The sequence below is a fragment of the Emiliania huxleyi genome, assembly GCF_000372725.1.
Source record: "Emiliania huxleyi CCMP1516 chromosome Unknown EMIHUscaffold_21, whole genome shotgun sequence".
Lineage (NCBI taxonomy): Eukaryota > Haptophyta > Isochrysidales > Noelaerhabdaceae > Emiliania > Emiliania huxleyi.
In genome coordinates, this window is record NW_005200507.1 from 770,330 (window position 1) to 784,245 (window position 13,916).

At 65.8% G+C, this 13,916-nt stretch overlaps 3 protein-coding genes across 3 annotated transcripts in view; 2 read left to right on the forward strand and 1 right to left on the reverse strand.

Moving 5' to 3' along the window:
• The window catches only part of EMIHUDRAFT_434814 (hypothetical protein), a 2,020-nt gene extending 1,134 nt beyond the window's left edge, over window positions 1–886 (forward strand). The window contains exon 2 of the mRNA XM_005780899.1: window positions 251–886. Within this exon, the coding sequence (XP_005780956.1) occupies window positions 251–628 (378 nt within the window). The 3' untranslated portion in view covers window positions 629–886. The remainder of the gene's footprint in view (window positions 1–250) is intronic.
• A 506-nt stretch (window positions 887–1,392) lies between these two features.
• Window positions 1,393–3,117, forward strand: EMIHUDRAFT_204434 (hypothetical protein; the record flags this gene model as incomplete). The annotated part of the gene is made up of 2 exons (XM_005780900.1): window positions 1,393–2,618; window positions 2,832–3,117. The coding sequence occupies 2 exons, from the start codon at window positions 1,393–1,395 to the stop codon at window positions 3,115–3,117; spliced, it is 1,512 nt and encodes a 503-aa protein (XP_005780957.1).
• A 303-nt stretch (window positions 3,118–3,420) lies between these two features.
• Window positions 3,421–5,544, reverse strand: EMIHUDRAFT_99993 (hypothetical protein; the record flags this gene model as incomplete). The annotated part of the gene is made up of 1 exon (XM_005780901.1): window positions 3,421–5,544. One exon carries the CDS (start codon window positions 5,542–5,544, stop codon window positions 3,421–3,423), a length of 2,124 nt encoding a protein of 707 aa, XP_005780958.1.
• Window positions 5,545–13,916: the final 8,372 nt, after the last annotated feature.

The window sequence follows — 13,916 nt, forward strand, 5'->3', positions numbered from 1 at the left end:
CACACCACTCTACCTTCCTGCGGTGGGAACATATACAACAGAAAGGGGGGAAAACCCCCGGGTTTATCCCCCCCCCCCCTCCCCCGGGCCCTCCTTTCAGGGGAACCGGGCTTGCCTTGCCCCCCCTGCCCCCCCTTGCCCCCCAAAAAAAAAAAGGCACCGCACGGGGAAGCCTTTTGGGCTTCCCGGAAACCCCCCCCCCCCCCCCTTTTCGCTCAACCCCCCCCCCCCCCCTCTCCTCGTGTGCCAGGTGACCGGCGGCTATGTCGACCCGAGCCGCCCGCCGCCCGGCGCCGCGTCGCGGGGCGGCATGCCGCCGATGCCATACGGCGCTCCGCCCCCGGCGCTGCACGCGCCTCCCCCCTCGTACGGCTACGACCAAAACGGAGGGTACGGCGGTATGCCCGGGTATGGGGCGATGCCGCCCGGCTACAGCTACCAGCCGCCGCCCACGCCGCAGTACCCCGCCTACGGCGGGCAGTACGCGGCCGCGCCAGACCCGTACGGCCAGAGCCCCGCCGCCGCGCAGCAGTATGCGCAGCATCCGGCCTACGCGGCGCAGCAGTGGAGCGCGTACGCGGCGCAGTACGGCGCGCCGCCGCCGACGGCTCAGCCGCCGCCCTCGTAAGCCGGGGCGGCGGCGGCATGGCTCCGAGGCGCGAGGGGGCGTGGCGGCTGCGGACGACCTGCTCCTGAGGGACTAGAGTCTCTCCGCCATCATTCAGCGTCGTGCAAAACTTCGCCCCCATTGCCGCGACATGCGCTGCTCCGTGCTCGCTTGCTCGTGCGGGGCGGCCCCGGACCCTGTTGCTCCCGCGCTCGTTCGGGAGGTGCACGTTATTTCTCTTGCACATCTGCGTACTCGCTACTCCTTCCTGCTGGTATTAGATACTTTCTTTAAGAAAAAGATTGGACGCGGGGCAGGCTCACGAGTACTCTCTCTCGAGTGTATACACACGTGTATATACAGGGGTGAGGGGAGAGGGCAGCGGTCGAGGGGGGGGCGGCGATGGCGAGTGCGGTGCCGGCGGCGAGGGCAGCAGAGGTTCGGATGGTAGCGGCGACGGCGGTGGTGAGCTGGGTGGTGGTGGCGAGGCTAGCGGTGGAGAGGGAGGCGGCAGCGAGGGTGGCCAAAACCGCGGGTTTCTTAGAGGTTCGGATGGTAGCGGCGACGGCGGTGGTGAGCTGGGTGGTGGTGGCGAGGCTAGCGGTGGAGAGGGAGGCGGCAGCGAGGGTGCACCGCGGGTTTCTTTTGTGTGTACAAAGACGAGACTGCGAGTCAGTCGCGAGCTCGACGACGGAGCCGCAGCTCAGCAGCGCCGCGCGGCCCGACTCGCCCGCCGCACCGCCCTCCTCGCGTGAGAGCGTGTGTGTGTGTGTGTATATGCGTATATGCTGCCGGACGCTGCTTCCGCTGACGCACTAGAGTGGCTCCTCGGCCCGGAGCACCCACCCGCCATCTTCGCACGAGATACGTGGGAGCGGAGGCCGCTCCTCGTGCGCCGCTCCGCCGACCGCAGCCACTTTGATCGGCTGGGCTCCGGCTCTGCCTGCGACCCTTCACGGGTTCCGCTGCGTGACGTGGGCCAGCCTTCGCGCCTCTTCTCGCACGCCAGGCTGCGCCGGCTGCTACAGGAGCATGGGCCGCTGCCCGCTGGCTCATCCATGCGAGTGGTTCGCTGCGCGATCGGCGGGCAGGGAGGGCGCTCGGAGGCACATCCGCCGGCTGGTGGCTACAGCGCCGCCTGGGTCTCCGAACAGCTGAAGGCGGGATACACCGTGCAGCTCTTCAGGCCTCAGGTGTACTGCGACCGGCTGTGGACGCTGCTTGCAGCGCTCGAGTGCCGGTTTGGCGCCCTGTGCGGAGCGTCCGTCTACCTCACCCCGGCGGGCTCGCAAGGCCTCGCTCCGCACCACGACGACGTCGAGGTCTTCATCCTGCAGACCGAGGGGCGCAAGACGTGGGCCGTCTACGCGCCGGAGCCCGGCAATGAGCTGCCGCACCGCCCGTCTGGCGACTTGCCGCGCTCTCGCCTCGGCCGGAGGGTGCTTCGGGCGACCCTGCGGCCAGGCGACTTGCTCTACCTGCCTCGCGGCTTCGTGCACGAGGCGGCGTGCTCGGACAAGCACCGCTCGACGCACATCACTGTCTCCACCTACCAGAGGCAGACCTACGCCGACGTCCTCGCGCCGCTGCTGCACAGCCTGCTCGGCACCGCCACAGAGGGGCGCGGCTCGCTCTCGCGCCAGCTGCGGGCTGGATTGCCGCTCGGCTGCCTGCTCACGCCCCCGCCGGAGGAGGAGGCGGCCGACGCGCCGTGGGGAGGGGCGCGTGGCAGCGGAGAGGTTGGCGAAGTGGTCGCTCGCTCGCTGCGCGCGCTGCTGCGGCGTGCGACGCCGGCCGCCATCGAGGAGGCGACGGAGGAGCTCGCAACGGACTTTTACTGCAACCGGCTCCCGCCGCCAGCCCTCGCCCCGCCGCCGCACGGCCCTCCGCCCGCGGGTGGCTCGCGCACGCTCCTCCGCCTCTGCGACCCTGCGCACCGCCGGCTGGTGCGGGGCGGAGGCTTTGTGCAGCTGCAGCACTGTGTGGGCAACGCTCGCGAGGACCACATGAGGTGGCCGAGGGGCGCTGCGGGCATGGGCGGCGACGAGGCGGAGGAAGGGGGCAGCGACGAGGAGGAGGGCGAGGAGGGTGAGGAGGGCGAGGAGGGTGAGGAGGGCGAGGAGGGTGACGCGGAGGAGGAGGAGGGCGAGGAGGACGAGGAGGACGAGGAAGACGAGGAGGAGGGCGACGAGGAGGGCGCGCGGGGTCCCCTGGCCGCAACTAGGCTCACATTCCCCCCCGAGGCAGCTCCAGCGCTCCTTCAGCTCACAGCGTCGTACCCGCAGTGGCTGGCGCGCGAGGACGTGGTGGAAGGATCCTCGGCCGTCGTCGAGCAGATGCTCGCCGGTTGCTGGGCGGAGGGCGTGCTCGAGACGCGCGCAGAGCCGCACCCGCCGCTCACGTCGAGGGGCGCGGGCAAGAAGAAGCGCGCACGAGGCAGCGGCGGCACCATGCGTGTCGCGCATGACAAACGAGCGCGTCCTGCCCTCACTAACGCCCCCCGGGATTGATAAATCACAAATCTCGTGTGTGAGTGTGTATGTCACGTGCGTCGTGGTTCTCGCGCCACTCGCGGGCTCGCGGCTCGCCTGGAGCCAGCGCCCGCACGACCGCCCGCGCGCGTGCCCCAGCGAGACGTGTTACGTTCAGATTCATTTTCTCGGGGTGCGATGGGCGTCCGTGGGCACAGGAGGGCCCGTGTCGAATTGGCCGAGAGCCGGATAGGCCTTGGGTAATATAACGCTAACGCCAACGCCAATACCGTAACGGCGCGCCACCACAGGCCACAGCGGCTATAACCTCCCCCACCATCGTCAATCGTCAAATACAAAGGCATGCAGCAGGTCCGAGTCCCTCAGCTCCTGAAACTGCAGCAAGTCGTCGACCAGCTGCTGCAGCAGCGGCGCGTGACCGGCGGCTCCCGCGGCCGCGTGCTCGTAGCCGAGCCGGCTGCTCCAGCCCTCGATGCAGGCTTGCGCGGCGGGCGTGAGCCGCACCGCGGTCGAGCAAACGAGGATCGACCCCGACGCGGCGAGGTGCTGCAGCAGCGTCTCGAAGGACGAGAAGCGGCGGCGGCAGCGCGGGTGGGCGCGGCCTGCGAAGCTCCCCTCGACAGCGTATGGCTCGTCGGCATCCTCGCTGGCCGCGGCCGCCACGGTGACGGAGAGCTCCCCTGCGGGGGGGGGCGTCCCTCCTGCGGGGCTGTACCCGCGGCTGCCCCTCTCGGAGCCGCCCGCCTCTGCAAACAGGTCGAGCAGGAAGGACGGCGGCCGCGAGGCGGAGAGGCGGCCGAGCGTGCGCGCGAGCGGCGGGAAGAGAGCGTCGAGCGAGCCGTTGGGCGTCGCCAGCGAGGGCGCGCTCCCGCTAGAGCGCATCCCCCGCCCTTCCATGCCCCGCCCCTCCACCCCCCCCCCGCCGTGCACACGCACGCTCTGCGGCGGCGTGGCGGCGGCGGCGACGGCGGCGGGCGCGGAGGTGTACCCGGAAGCGCCGCGCGGCAGTTGCTCCGCGCCGGACGAGCGCCATGTGGCGGATAGGTCGATGCCTCCCGACGGGTGGCGCGACTCGGAGAGGTGCAGCTGGAGGAGCAGGGCGCAGAGCGCAGACACGGCGGCGACCCCGAGGAGGAGGGAGGCGTGGGACGCGGCGCCCCACACCTGCACGAAGTAGCGGATGGCGAGCAGCTCGAGGAAGTAGCGCGCGCTGTTGCCGAGGCTGACGGAGAGGGCCCGCAGCCGCGGCGGTGCCGCCTCGGTGACGGCGACGAAGTAGCTGCAGCCGGGCCCGAGCTGGAAGAAGATGGCCCACCCGCCCAAGCTGGCGAGGAGGGCGGCGAGCATCGGCGCGGAGGGCGGCGGCAGCAGCCGCGGCAGCAGCAGCGGAAGCAGGGTGGCGGCCGTCATGCCGCTCAGCCCGCCGAGCATGGCGCGCCGGCAGCCAACGGCGCCGATGAGGGCGGTGCCTGCAACTGCGCCGGCCAAATTCGATGCGGGCACGACGAGCAGCGCCCAGGACGGCTGCGGCGCGCCCGCCAGCTCGACCGCCGACCCGACCAGCTCCTTCGGGAAGAGGATCACCCCCGCCGCACCGGTGCCCTGCTGCGCGAAGGCGAGGAGCGTCGCGAGGAAGGCGACCCGCCGCGCGCTGCCCGAGCCGAGCAGCGCCAGTGCGCCCGGCTCCTCGGCCAGTAGCTCGTCGGAAGGGCCCTCGCGCGGACCCGCGCCGCTGCCGCCGTCGCTGCCAGACGCGCGCATGGCGAGCCAGGCGGGAGACTCGGGCATCGCGGCGACGGCGATGGCGAGCAGAGTGGCGGGGAGCACAGCGCCCGACGCAACCTGCAGCCGCCACGCGGCAGACACGGCCGCCGCGGGCGCCGGTGCGCCGACGAGGGAGGCGTTTGAGGCGCCGGTGGCGACGGAGATCGGGCTCTCCGCGGCGCCCGCCGGAAGCAGCAGAGGTGTGGCCTCCGCGATGAGGATGCCGACGGCGACGCTGGGCGCAAAGAGGGCGAGCACCGTGCCTCGCCTGTCGGAGAGCACAGTCTCCGAGATGTAGAGCGGCTTGCAGAGCGTGCAGAAGCCCACGCCCAAGCCGACGACGAAGCGGGTTACGGCCAGCGTCGTGGGCGACGAAGCGAGCGAGCACGCGACCGCGCCGAGCACCGAGAGGGACTCGCCCAGAATGGTGGACATCCGGCGGCCGCTGGTCTCTGCCACGGCGCCGGCTAGCGGAGAGCCGAGCAGCGCGCCGAGGAGCGTGATTGAGGTCAGGTAGCCCTCGTCTATGTGAAGCCCGAGCGATGCGGCGATGCCCTTGGCGGCGACGGCTGGTATGGCGAGGTTGTAGCCGTAGTGCATGCCGCCCAGAACCGTGAGCGTGATGCCGAGGCTCTCCTCGCGGGACCACGAGGAGCCGCCGCACGCACAGCCGGAGGCCATTGCGTGCGCCAGTCCGGGGAGCTTTTTTTCCGAAAAGCTGGATATGCGTTGCGACTGCGATCAAGTGCTTCCGTAGTACGTCACGCACATACATGGCTCGGCAGCACCGCCCACAGTGCAGTCAGTGGTGAAGACGACGCCGACACGCCGTTGCTCGGATCCACGGTGCACTCGACCGTGAGAGAGATTTTTAGCAATACATTTGTTTTGTTGTTGCGACCGTGTGCTGATGGAACGGTGCGGGGTCAGGGCGGTGGGTGGGGTGTGCGGCCGGGAGCGGGGAGAACACCTCGTCTTCGACGCTGTCGCCGAAGACCGGGTCCTTGCCCACCTTCTTGATCTTGGCCGGCGTTGGAGTCTCGCTTATCGGCGTGAGACAGTCCTCGCCCGGTGGGGTGCGGGCCGATGTGCTTGGTTGGGCGATTCGGGCGCGTAGGGCGGGCGGGGGGGGGGGCGCGGGGGGGGGGGGGGGGGCACCCAGTCCGTCTCCGCAGCCTTGCCCTTGGGGGTCTCCGGCATAGCGAAGATGCGCAGGTGCGCAGGTCCGAGCTGCACTGGAGGTGGCAACTCGTCGGAGCTTCCGGCTGGGGACATCTAGGGAGAGCTAAACGTTTCCGCAGGCGAAAGGACAAGACGATTTTTTCAACTTTCTTTTTCTCTTCGAAAAGCCAGCGAAAACAGTTTTCTTCTGATCACATTTCTTTTGATCACATCTAAATTTCGGGTCGCTCCTCATCGCAAACCCTGAGAAGAGAATTCGGCTGGTAGTCGACAAGCTGCCGAGCCCAAATCACTGTGTGTGCCACTGCCACATTTCTTGTTGGCTTCTAAAAATCTCTCAAACCCTGTCAGCAGAGTTGTGGCCTGCATATACTTTTCCGGCAAACAAAAAGGAAAACAGAGGGGGCCCAGCACTTACTTTGCGTTTCCGGAAATTTCCAAGGAAAACAGAGGTGTTTGGTGAGCTTCATTCTGGAAACTCGCGAGTTTCCCTGAGTCTGAGAGCTGGTCTGGGGCAAAATCTGTATCTGAGCACTGAGGCAAAATCGAGGAAACCGGCAACATACCCGGTATTTCCAGGTATTGCGGGTAGAGCACGTGGACGGCGCTCGCCATTATCTCGACCGCGTCGTCCTCCGGCGGAAGCCGGAAGCTCCGCGTCGCCCGCGGCCGCTTCCCGAGCGCGCTCGTCGCGCATCCGCTCGTGGTGGGCCTGCCGACGCGCCACGCCGGCGCCCGTGTGCCTCGCCGCCGCGTCCGGTGACGGCATCGATCGCTGCCACAGGTCGTCCCACCAGGTCGTCCCACAGGGTCGTCCAAAAGAGGACGCATCCAGACCGCCGCATTTCGACCGCCGAAAAGTCTCCCACTCGCGCCCTCCCCAAACCTAAATCGTCTCTACATTACCCGCAAAATACCCGGTATTTTGCCGATTTGGCTGATTTTGGGCCCAAACCAGCCTCAGACTTGACTCAGCCCGGAAAATTTGATGGTTTCCCCGGGAAAATAGAGACGAGGAAAAGAGAGGGTGCTGCAGAGAAAAAAGGAACGGAAAGGAGACGGGGTGCGAGAGGGAAAAAAGTATAGTCAGCCTAACAGCAAAAAGTCCTCCGACGCGGGCCGCTACGGGAATGCACGTGAGAGCCACATACACGTACATTGAAAATCTGCTCACATCGCTCTCACACAAAAACACTAAGAAACATTTTCGGTACGTTCGTATAATAAAGACAGAAAACGCTCAAGTAGGTAGGTAGGTAGAAAGGTGAAGAACAGCCAGGCTCGGGCTGGACACCAACGCGGTATGGGTGGACGCTAGACAGATGATGACGACACGCACGAGCGACACACAGACACAAACAAGCTCACAAGACACACAGCCAGCTGGCTGCCACACACCCTGAGTTGGCGTACACATAATCAGGGCCACATTCTTCCTGTCGCCCCCCCCAGCACTGTACCCACTCCAAGGTGCCAAGAGAAACAAACAAGGGCACAACATCACAACAGACGACAGGAGGTAACATGCGAGGCTAGAGCAGCATGCGCTCCACCTCTAGCAATCTCGCCGGCCGGCGAGGCACGGACGAGACCGTGTGTGGGGTCTAGTGAGGTGTCTATGGACGCCCTCCTCAGAGGCTAGCTGCCTACTGCTAGCCCTATCTCGCACTCACGGGCAGTGACAATTCAATGGGTGAGTGTTTGCGAGCAGAGGCGCGTGGGCTAAATCTAGGCCGCACGTCGTGGCACTATGACGAAGTTAGACGTGCGGCCGCAGCGCGCCCGCCGCAGGCTCGGCGGTGCGCGCGTGTTAGCGAGAAAGTTGCGGGCCCCGGGAGAGCCATGCCCGACTTTTCGAAGGTGAGGCCTCTGCGACGAGTGCCAGCCGCGCTGCGGAGCCACACCCTTCGAGCCGCGTCCCGTCGGCACTGCCCCTGAGTGTGTCCCGCCTTGGCGGCACACACTCTCGTCGAGGACAGTCCGGCCTACGGGAACGTGTCGCGCGCCGCGGCGCCGGCGACGGTTGCGGCGTGGTGGTTTCGAGTACGAAGCGAAGATGGCACGACCACCGCCCTGCATCGCAGACCGGGCAAGGGGTCGGCCCGCGCACGTTCCGCGAGGAACAGGAGGCCTCTCCCCCTCCCCCGGCCTGAGCAGCGACGGTTGGAAGGCAGCCCCTTGAGTCGAGGGCGGCGCGACCATTGCCGCTCTCCAATGACCAGAGGCCCGGTAACTGCAGATGGTCTCGCCGCCCCGCTCCGCCCCGCCGCGCCGCCGCGCCGCGCCGCCGCCCGATGATTATTAATTAATAATTAATTAACAAATAATTAATTACCCCACCCGCCGCCGCGCCGCCCCGCCCTGCGCCGCCCGCTGCCTCGCCGCGCCGCCGCCTCGCGCCGCCCGCCGCCGCGCCGCTCCGCCGCTCGAGGATTAATAATTAATAATTATTACCCGATTATTAATAATGTGTGTGTGTGTGTGTGTGTGTGTGTGTGTGTGTGTGTGTGTGTGTGTGTTTGCCTGACGGCAGGGAAGTGCAAGGCAGCGGCGAGCGGCAAGTGGCGTCGGCGACGCAGTCAGGACACGATGGTGAAGCCCACAGCGCAGGAGCCCCGCAGCAGCGCCGACCGCGGCCCCCCGCCGCGTCGGACTCGGTCTGAGCGAGGCAGCCTGTACTCCACAACCTCCTTGGCACTCCCCCGACGAGCGGCGTGCTATGCGGGCCCGCCGCGGGCGACGCGGGCGGCGAGCCGACGTGCGTGCCGCAGTCATAGGCAGCGCTGGCGAAGCGAGGCGGTCGGCGCAGGCCCCCGGATGCGGTCGCAGCGAGAGAAGCGAGGCATCAGATGCTGTTGGAAGGGTGGGGAGCAGCCTGCCGTCGAGCGGCGCGCTGCGCAAGCCCGCTGTCGGCGGCCCGATCGGAGAGCTGGTAGTCGTGGTACTATATTGAGCGCGCCATCGTGCCCGAGACGGCCCGCCCTGTCCCTGTAGACCCTCCCAGAGAGTTGGCGATGCTGTACAGCATGCCCAGAGCATACTGGACAGGCTCCCGTCGAGCGACGAGCCATGCTGGCTCGTCGCCGGCGGCGAGCTCGAAGACCCGCGCCGAGCTTCGCCGAGCCTGGCGTGCCCGCCGCACGCCCGCGGCCGCAGGCAGGGAAGGCGAGCTTGCTGGCGTCTTTGGCAAGGGGAGTAGAGAGAGAGCACTCCACCGAGATAGTTTTTATGGCGGGTGGCCGTGTGCTCAAATGGTCTGGAGGCTGCCCGCGCTGCCTTTCGCTACCGCACAGTCGTCCTCACTGTTCTCCGAGATACCCTTACATCCACATGCTTTCCCGCCCTGCCCTCCCGCCTCCCACGCAACGCTACATCTCGGACGCGCGCGCCAAGCACGGACAAAACGTCAGCTCCATCTCAACGGAGGACCAGGGTGAGGGCGAGAGCGCGACAACATGCCTCGGCTCCGTCACCAAGTCTTGCGCTGACGCCACCAAGTCGTGCGCTGACGCCACCAAGTCGTGCGCTGTGAGCTTGGACCGGTGCCTGTCGTGCGCGGGCCTGCGGACGGCGCTCGCTGATGCGGTCTCGCCCACAGAACTCCCAGGCCTCTACCTGCCGCGCGACGTGAACGTCAAGGCCGTCGGCAACTTTTTCGAGCTCGACTACGGGCTCGCGTCATACAACTTCAAGGAGAACATCAACACCATCATCGGAGCACTAAGCCTGCACCGGCTCGTGGGCCAGCCGTGGGCGCCCAGCACCTTCGTCACGGCGCAGAATTCGGTCATCGAGCACAGCCTCAAGCTACCGCAAGAAGAGGCTGCGCGTCTGGGGAAGGAGATCATCTGGGGCTACGGCGCCGACTTCCCGACCGATCGGCTCGTCGGCGAGCTCTACTCGACGACGCTCTTCGCGCGGCTCTTGGAGTACGACACCGGCCCGCAAGAGTACGTGCTTGACACCACTGGGAACGCCGCCAGCCAGCCGGACTGGGCGAGGTCGCTCCTCAAGCTTCTCGATCCGACAAAGTACATGCACCTGCGCCTCTCTTTCCGCGCCTGCGTTGTCGGCTCGCGGCTGTCGCTGCTTCCGTCGTCGGCCGAGATCATCGAGGATGGCACGGTGACCGAGACGATCGCGGCCGCCGCCGGCAGCCGCTGGCAGCAGGTTCTCACCGCCGCCGTCACCGCCTCCTACTTTTGCTTCCAGAACCTTCATGCCGCGATGCACTGGATGACCGCGACTACCGCTAGCGCGATGATGATGTCCTTGCCCGTGGCGTTTGGCTGGCGCTGCGTCGGGCGCTGCACCAACTCGCTCGCGTCCGGCCTGGTACCGTTGGTGCAGGCGCTATCGGCCAATGTCTTCTTCAAAGTCGCCGAGGTCCGCGTCCTGCTCTGGAGCGGCGACAACGGCTTCCTCTCTGGCACCGGCGAGGCCGCCACCTCGGTCTTTTGTGTGACCAGCTCGAGCGGCGTCCAAGCGACTGCCGCGACGATTGTTGCCGAGCTCGCCGCAGCGACGGCAGGCGGCACCGAGGCCTACATGTCCGGCTTCGTCCTACCGGCTGGCGCGCCCAAGGAGCACGCGTCGCTATTCGTGCCGGGCGTGCGGGAGGAGATCGCGGCGTCGTTCGCTTTCGGAGCCGCGGTGGACAAAGCCGCGGCGTCGAGCAACGAGCGAGAGGCGATCGAGATGCAGCTGGCCAGCGCCTACCAGCGCCTCGCTGATGGCGGCGTCTACGACGCCCTCGCCACGAGCTTCGGGGCGACGCTCGCATGCGCATGTGTGGCTGGCGGCGCCTTCCACTCGCAATCGCTCCTCACCAAGATTGGCTACACGCCTCTGGTCTCGTCTCGCGGCACGCGCGTGCTCCCGACCGAGTTCGACGCGGCCCAGACCTTCGCCATGGGCATCGTGTATGGCACCACGAACGAGTTCGACGAGCGCTTGCAGGCGCGAACCGCGCGCACTCTAGCTTTGAGCATGCCTCGCGTGCCCTTCCCCTCACCCCCCGCATCCCACCGCTCGCGACAGTTTGCCGACATCGCCCATGTCAACTCGCGGAGCATCTTTGCCGAAGCCGCGAAGGCCTTTTCAGTGGAGGCCAACGCGATCCGCACCAAGATGCTCGCCGACTACGTCGAGGAGCCGAGCACAACCGGGGTGCAGCCGACATACTACTACCCGAAAGTGGATGCGGTCAAGCTGAACTTCATCAACACGATGACTACGTACATCTGAGAGGGGGGGGGGGGGGGAGCATCCGGTGAACCCCGCGAGAGAGGTGTGCAGGCGTTCCCGGGCACTTTTCTCACCAGCGCACTCACTCTCTGTTCATAGCGCACTAGCCTTCTCGTCTGTTCATAACTCACAAACTCCTCACGCCTGTCACCTCCCTTTGCAGGACGGGATGAGGCGTAGCCACCTTGGTGCATTTGCGCTCCCTATTTGCAGGAACCAGGATTCCAGGATTACGATTAAAAAATTGTTCCAAAAAAGAAAGGTTTGTACTATTAACAACGAAGGCGCTCTCAAAAAGAAAAAACTGTTCAGTTTTCAAAGGCAAAACATGACGCTCTGCGGTTGGTGCACCCCTCACACTGACACATTCCCCTCATCCCTTGCCCTTGGCTGAGCACATCTACCTGCGAGCTAGTCTCTCCGCATTCTCTCCCCTAGTCATCCGCCCGCGCCGCGCGCGGATCTAAATGGGCGTCTAGTGCAGCCACTGACGGCACTAACCACTATTCCAAAGGAGCGGTCGATGCCTCGCCTAGAGTTCGGGTGGACTTGCGCACTGCTTAGCCCTGAGGGGGGAGTGAGTGTGAGGTGGTGTAATGTTGTCCCGTTTCAGGCGGCAGGTCAGGGGATTAGCCGGGAGGATTCGTTCGGCAGCTCAGCCCCCTCAGGGCTAAGCAGTGCGCAAGTCCACCCGAACTCTAGGCGAGGCATCGACCGCTCCAAAGGAAAACATTAGCAAGTCCGCACCACCCTTGGGTGTTTTGGCCCCCGGGCAAACCTGTCCAACAAGAATGGCTGGAAGCACACCTAGGCATCAAAGTTCCCGGAATCCACTCGCCATACTCACGGCCTGGTTTGGCGTCTCTGCGTCGCGTGCGCGTTGCGCCCAGGGTGCAGCTGTTTGATCGGATACAAGGCGGCATGCGGAAGCAAGGGACGCTCGTCAATGACGCACCGCGCGAAGAGGCACGCAGCCTGTGTGATGCAGCACACGATCAAGTGTCCCGGCTTGAGGTGCTGTTCCGGGAGATTGCCGAGGGAAGGTACCAGGCTAACGCGCAAATTCGCGGTCTTGGCATCAATATGACGCAGGTAGGTATACACGTGGCGGCGCTCCTGTCCACTCCGGGAGAGGTGCGCCCATATCACGTCCGGCCGCGGGAGCAGCACATTCCGACCCGGGTTGTGGAGATGGTGATGCCGCCATGGCTGCAGAAGCAGGCGTTCGAAGAGGCACTCCTAAAGATGGAGGTTGAAAAGAGACTGTCAAAGCACTCGAGCAAATTTGGCTACAACCCGATGAGCCTCTCCTTTGAGAACTCGCAGTTCATCGTGCCTGCATGTGTCGACTTCATGCACTTGAACCGGCGCACCGTGAAAAAGCTCTTCCCGGAAGTCCACACATGCTATTGCAATGTCTTTACCGTTCCGCCAGGGCAGCTTGGGTCCAGCTACGGTTTGCACCACGCGAGCACGCCGGGCGCGGAGTATGCACCGTTTGGCAAGCTCGGCTGGTTCTCGCCCGCCTTTCACATGTCTTTCCACACAGCCCTGACGCCGACATCCACCGACTCTGCGCCGTTCACCGTCTTCGACGGTCACCCTCCCGAGACGTTCAACGTCGATTACGTCATCTCAGAGCTGCAGCGAGCATGGTCGTCGCCCTCGCACTCGATGAGCGCGGAGCAGTGGCGCCTCGCGCAGCTCGCCTTCATGCTGCAACGCTTTGATCTGCCACTGCCCCGCATCACCCTCGCCGCGAAATTGCACGAACGGCGCGTCGCAATGGACTACCTAACGTCGCTCTATTGGCGCGAGCGGTCGTGCGCCAACGCGACGTACGCCGGGCGAGGCACTCACTGGCGGCTCAAGCCGGGCCAGGCTCTCCTTTTCAACAACTGGCGCGCCCACTCTGACTCTGGCTTCGGCACTGCCGAGAAGATCCGCGTGAGCCTCGACCTGCGCTGCCTCAGCGAGTACACCGTGCCGCGGCCCTTTGACTCGACCACAGACTTCTTCTCAGCCACGAGAATTCCTTGGGTGCTCGACGAGGAGGGCACCAAGGCGTGTTTGCTGGCGCTGCTCAACTACAGCAGCCCCTTAGAGTTCCTCGAGACAGTCGGCCTCGCAGAGGCGCTGCGAGACTCGGCGATGCCGCTGACGATCGCAACCGGCTCCGTAATGCTGGGCGAGCTGAACGGCGGTCAGGCCTCGCTCATGCATGAGAGCAATATGCCGGGGATGCGACGCCACTACCAGCGCGTGCGCGACGTAGTGGCCGCAGGCGGCAACCTCGACGCCTTCCGAGCCTGCAGGGCCGGACAGGGCGCCTTTGCGCGGTGGGCCGACGATCGTTTCGGCGAGCAGGCCACACGCCACCTCTCGCGGCAGAAGATGCTCGCTGCCGCTGCCCGTTTCAGCGTTCAGGCAGCTCCCGAGGACATCGCAACCTTGTTGCACAACCTTCACGAGGAGCCGGACTTCGAGGCGATGCGCCGATCCGCCTACTTTGATGCTCGGCTCGGACTGGCATTCTGCTTGTTGCTCGCTCTGGCTTGCTGCCGAAGCACAAGCTGGGCCCTCAGAGGGAGGAGGGACGGGCGCAAGCTTAGCGGCTGCCAGCT